General features: G+C 39.0%; 1 protein-coding gene across 1 annotated transcript; it reads left to right on the top strand.

Moving 5' to 3' along the window:
- Nucleotides 1-574: 574 nt before the first annotated feature.
- LOC129903815 (zeatin O-xylosyltransferase-like) lies at nucleotides 575-1405 on the top strand. Its single transcript, XM_055979331.1, has one exon. It carries the CDS (start codon nucleotides 575-577, stop codon nucleotides 1403-1405), a length of 831 nt encoding a protein of 276 aa, XP_055835306.1.
- The last annotated feature ends 4595 nt before the right edge of the window (nucleotides 1406-6000 follow it).

Genomic DNA, 6000 nt, shown 5'->3' with positions numbered 1-6000 from the left:
ACCTTTTTTATTACAAAGACATCTCAATCAACTCCTACATATCTCTCGACTCGTCTCTTCCTACAATTTACCAATCCATTATATTTGCTATACTGACAAAATTAAGCAAGTTAAAAATCGCGTTCATGATTGGGACCCTCTTACCACTTCTAACATCCATTTTCATGAATTCCCAAATCCACCATCTCGCGGTCAATATTTTTCAGATAAATCTATACCTGAATTTGAGTCACAAAAATTCATGATACCCCTCCTTGAAGAATCCCTTATGTTGCGCGAGCCTGTGGGTGCATTCTTACTAGAGGTTTCCAAACAAACTCGTAGGGTAGTAGTCATTTATGACTCTCTCATGGCTAGGGTTGTTCAAGACATTGTTTCTCTACAGAATGCAGAGGCCTAATGTTTCAATGCCTCCTCTGCTTTTATGATAAGTTCCATGTATTTGGAAGATGAACTGATACGACTCCACCTCCCCTTCTTTATTGGCAAATTTGTCATGAGATTTCTACTCCCTCGTGGATTTGAATTTCCCAATAATCTCCCGTCCTATAAAAGTAGTTTCATACCAGAATTCATGGACTTCATTATAATGCAACATGTGCATAACAATTTCTGCTCTGGAAACCTCTACTACACATGCAAGGAGATTGAGGGACCTTATCTCGATGTTCATGCAAGGTTCGATAGGTTACTAGGAAGAGGCACCAAGCAATGGGCTATTGGTCCATTACTTCCAATCACGACCATTAATGATGTTGATGATCAAAAAAACATGATCCATCGTCATGAGTATTTGAAATGGCTAGACAAACAAGAACCAAACTCGGTATTATTAGTGTCATTTGGCACAACAACATCCTTATCCATAGAACAAATCAAAGAGCTTGCTATCGGATTGGAAACGAGTCAACAAAAGTTCATTTGGATAGTGAGTGACGTGTTGTTAAAAGAATGTGAACAAGTCCAAATTCCCAAAGGTTACGAAGAGAGAGTACAAGGAAGAGGAGTCGTGGTGAAGGATTGGGCACCCCAATTGGAAATCTTGGGGCACTCAGCAATAGGAGGATTCTTGACTCATTGCGGGTGGAATTCTATTTTGGAGTCTGTTACTATGGGAATTCCATTATCCATATGGCCTATGGTTTTTGACCATCCGAGGATTGCAGTGCTCGTCACAAATGTACTCAAAATTGGCATCAAGGTGAAGGATTGGGAGCGACGTGATGAGTTAATTACATCCACAACTATTGAGACCGCGATAAGAAAATTGATGGGTTCACCGGAAGGAAATGAGGTGAAGAAGAATATTGTAGATTTGGGTAAAAAAGTTAGACAATCCATCAATGTTGGTGGCGATTCTAAGAAAGCAATGGATTCTTTCATTGCTCACTTTACTAGATCCTAGTTTTTTGATTTTGCTACCCCAAATGTTCTATTTTTTGTACTTTACTTTACATGTTTTTTTTTTACTTATTATATTGTATTGTATGTTTTTTGTTTTTAAATATAATATTATTTTTAATGTTATTTAAATTTATTGTGTTGTTAAATTTATCGTGCATGTTTTATGTGATAATTGATTTGATAGGACATCCTCCTTTCTTCTCCACTCAAGGAGATTGTACAAAATATCTTCTTACTACGTTCAATATCAGTAACTTTATGAGTTGAGATATCTTCTTATACTTTTGCTTATGTCACATTTATGAGTTGATGAATTGGATTACAAACCAAAACAGAAGATTAATTTGCTTGGTTTAATCTTAATGTTCTTATTACTAAAATTATTACTTCGTGCGGTATTGTAGTCGGTTGAACCATTGACTGTATTTTTTTTAATCAAAGGGATTTATATATATTGATATCGAAACATTAAGTTAATTAAGAATAGTACCAATGGATACTCATCAATAATTGTCTGGTTCACATTCCGACACTGGAAAATATTAACATATAATATAATTGTTTGTAATCCTAACATAACTAGTTCTTTGCTTCCATTTCCTTCTGTACAAACACCGGAGGAACTATCAAAATGATGGATTCATCAAAAACTATCTTCTTCATCCCTTCTTTGGCCAATGATACCACCACTTTATTTTGTTCTCTTTTTACATGGGACAACTTTGTAGCTTTCAACTTAATCATTAAGCATCTGCACTCAACAGTCAAATTATCATATGGCAAATTGTTATTATTTATTATATGAATAACTTCGGTCGAATCAGTAGTAATCTTAAGGGGTGTGAGCTTATGATTTACTATGAATAGTAGGTCTCTTCGCAATGCTTGTAGTTCTTCCCTGTCTGGGTTAGTGAGGGAGGTATATATTCAGTGAAACCTAGTACCCAATTGTCACGACCCAATTTCGTAGGTCATGATTACACCTACTATAACCCTCTAGTAGGTAAGCCAACCCATCAACCCGGAACTTCAAGTAATGTGTTTGAAGGCAAAAACTATATAAGAGCATTGAATTATAAAAGTAAACAGAATGAATAAGCGGAAGTAAACCAAAACATGTTTTAAACAACTAAAGATCCCTCCCAGAACCTGGAAGTCACAAGTACAAAGCTGCTATAAAATAAAAGACGAGTACAAGTCTCGAAAGTGGACCGGACATATATATACAACAACTGGCTAGTCTCAAAAGGCAAAAGACGGGCCATCCATTATGAAGGAGACAGAAGTGATCCAAAAACGCCAAGTTATCACCCTAGTCTCCGAATCTGACTGCAACAAGCTCGATCTATTCGTGACAGTAGCTGGTGCTCGGTCCTGCATCACGAAAGTAGATGCAGAGTGTAGTATGAGTACCAAAACAACAGGTACCCAGTAGGCATCATAGACCGACTGAGCAGAAAAGGTGAAAACAATATGAAAAAGAGGAATAAGCCTAAATAGGAATCAACATAAGCATCTAAAGTGAAAAGAGTACTATCTACGAGAGCTACAGCTAACTATACCCAACTGGGCCCCCATAAGCCCAGTCGGGACACTCGTACGCAAGTTAAATAAAAACCCGAACGAACCCCCATAAGTTCGCCGAGTACACAGAATAGCTATAACTACCAAGGCTAGGAACCAAGAATCTGTGATGTCAGGAACCGAAGTACTGTATCACTTCCAAAACCCAGAATCTCCAAGAGTCAATCGATATAGGGGTGACTTAGGGGTCGAGGCCGGGACTGGGACCCAGATGCTCGCCCGAATATTCAAAGTGGCCAAGGCCGGGACTGGGTACCCAGATGCTTGCCATAATACATAAGTGCGGGACTGGGTACCCGGATGCTCGCCGTAATACATCGGTGCGGTCGAGGCCGGGACTGTGTACCCGGATGCTCGCCGTAATACATCGGTATGATCGAGGCCAGGACTGGATACCCGGATGCTCGTCATACTAGCAAGTCGGTGGAGGCCGGGACTGAGTACCCGGATGCTCCCCGATAATTCAGAACGGAGGCCGGGACTGGGTACCCGGATGCTCATAGATAATTTATCCCATGGTTTCGAATATATCTTTTCCAACTAATCAACAACAGTATCGAGAATTTTCTCCCCAATGTGTCAACTGATATGCCGCCAAAACTTGAACTGGAGCCAAAGCCAAACGATCATGAATTCTAGTATTGCCAACGCATCTAAAAAGTTATGACTATATCGAGTTATGGGTGTGAGTGTTATTAAGAGCAAGGGTATCGCCTAGCTAAGGCCAACTACTAGGCACTAGCCCGCTACACCATTCTACAGGGATCTAAGTCCACCGGAGCGACGCCGGGCATATAAAGCAAGTTTACATCCTATACTAAGGCCAACATACTCCACAGTATCAAGAACATGCTCATTCAACTCTCCTTATAATACTAACAAATAACGATAAGATACACATGCTTCTAAATACCTGAAAAACCTGATAACAAGCCTAAAGCATGATTTCTAACACCTATACTAAGGCCAACATACTCCACAGTATCAACAACATGCTCATTCAACTCTCCTTATAATACTAACAAATAACGACAAGATACATCTGCTTCTAAATACCCGAAAAACCCGATAACAAGCCTAAAACATGATTTCTAACACCTATACTAAGGCCAACATACTCCACAGTATCAACAACATGCTCATTCAACTCTCCTTATAATACTAACAAATAACGACAAGATACACATGCTTCTAAATATCTGAAAACCCAATAATAAGCCTAAAGCATGATTTCTAACACCTAAGATATACAATCAAACTACCCAACCCAAATTCCAACTATTTCAACATGCTTTCACACATTCCAGCTCAATCTAAAGAATGATAAACCGTAGCCTACCTGTAGGCTAAACACGCGAGCTTCAAATCACTGTGCTGGAGTTTTTTTCCTTTCGAACGACCTCATAACGCTGCCAAACTGTCAAAAATAGAACCACAACGTCGATACGGTCGTTTAGACACTAATTTCATAATTTTTGGAAATGGACCAATTTTTGGGTCGAAAACAGGAATTGTGGGGCCCACATACGAAATTCCGGATTTGACCCCTAAAACAGGTTCTAAACGTCACTCCAAGCTCACAAATCAGATTTATAACACAATTCGGGGTGGGAAATTACGCAAGACGATCAAACAACCAAAACTCATAAATTCGGACTAAAGGACTAAAAATGGCAGCATCAAAATCAGTAAATTCTGGAAATACGAGACTCTTTCAACCCAAACAAATTGCACTATGATGATCCTTGCGAAAAACCCCACAATCTAGCCTCAAGAATCACTCAAAACGGAGTTATATTGACCAAGATACACTCTTTCAAAATTCAATAAAATTTCATTCTGAAAATCACTAAATCTGCAGCTAAAAATCAATTTATTACCTCGAACGACGTGCCAAAAACAGATTCTGAAACTTCCACGATGTTCTCCTTAAATTTCCATGCAAGATAGCCTCTGGAATCGCCCAAATCGGATTTATATTGGTCAAGAAATAACTTGTCAAAGTTCTTCAAAAATCCATTCCAGAAATGGACACTGCTGCAAATAATATCACGATTTTTACCTGAATCGAATGCTCCAAATCAGTTTTCAATCTCTCCAATGCGTTCTCCACGAAAAACCTCACAATTTTGCCTTTTGAATCACCCAATTTGGAGCTCTAGAACTCAAGAAATGAGGGTTCAAAGTTGAGGAGAAAAATCTGAAAATCTGGTGCAAAAATCTGCACTATTGCACCAGATTTTTCTGATTTTCTATTATTTAAAGTCTCCGAATGGACCCTCGGAATTCGTTCGGAATCCGATAAAAATAAACCAGATATGCTACCCTACTAAATTCGATATTTCGGACTCAATGGCGCATTCAGAATTCTCATACGAGGTTATTATAATAAAAAGTGGGTCCCACATCCAAGAGTCATTTTAAGTCATATTCCACAACGGGCCTCAATATTAGTCCGGAAGCCTCAAAAAGCGAACGAAGGGTCGTTCTAGACCAAAATCAACATTCCGGAACTAACCGCGCTGTCAGAATTTTTATTCGAGCGCATTTTCCAAGAATGTTGACCAAAGTCAACTATAAGCTAAGTTTCAAAGTCAAAAGTGCCAAATAGCCCCAAACTCGTATCGATTGACTCGATAGTCATTCCAACAGTGCTACTAGCCTAATTTGGTCATTCCGGAGCTGATGGAACCATCAGAATTTGAATTCGAGATTTCGTTAGCCCAAAACTCAAAAAGTCGCAACTAAACTAACTTAGGCCTTTAAAATACCAAAATAGACTCGGGACCTCTAAAAATTCAACCAACACTTCTTCTAGACCAAAAACCATCTCTTGAATCCAACGGAGTTGTCGGAATTCCATTCCGAGCATCGGAACTCCAAAAGTTGACCAAAGTCAAACCTTGGCTTAAAGTTCCTCAAATTCTCAACTCAAGGCCTCAAATCTTCGTTACAGCTTCAAAACTGATTCCGTAAAGCCTCCTAAGCCTATTTTGACATTTCGGAGCTGCT

Source organism: Solanum dulcamara, chromosome 9, assembly GCF_947179165.1.
Source record: "Solanum dulcamara chromosome 9, daSolDulc1.2, whole genome shotgun sequence".
NCBI classification, from domain to species: Eukaryota; Viridiplantae; Streptophyta; class Magnoliopsida; order Solanales; family Solanaceae; genus Solanum; species Solanum dulcamara.
The sequence above is the reverse complement of the archived record's forward strand: the minus strand, read 5'-3'. Positions and strand labels throughout refer to the sequence as shown.

What these genes read in the sequence shown, in the direction of transcription:
- LOC129903815 (XM_055979331.1), top strand. Translation starts at nt 575, where the DNA reads ATGGACTTCATTATAATGCAACATGTGCATAACAATTTCTGCTCTGGA.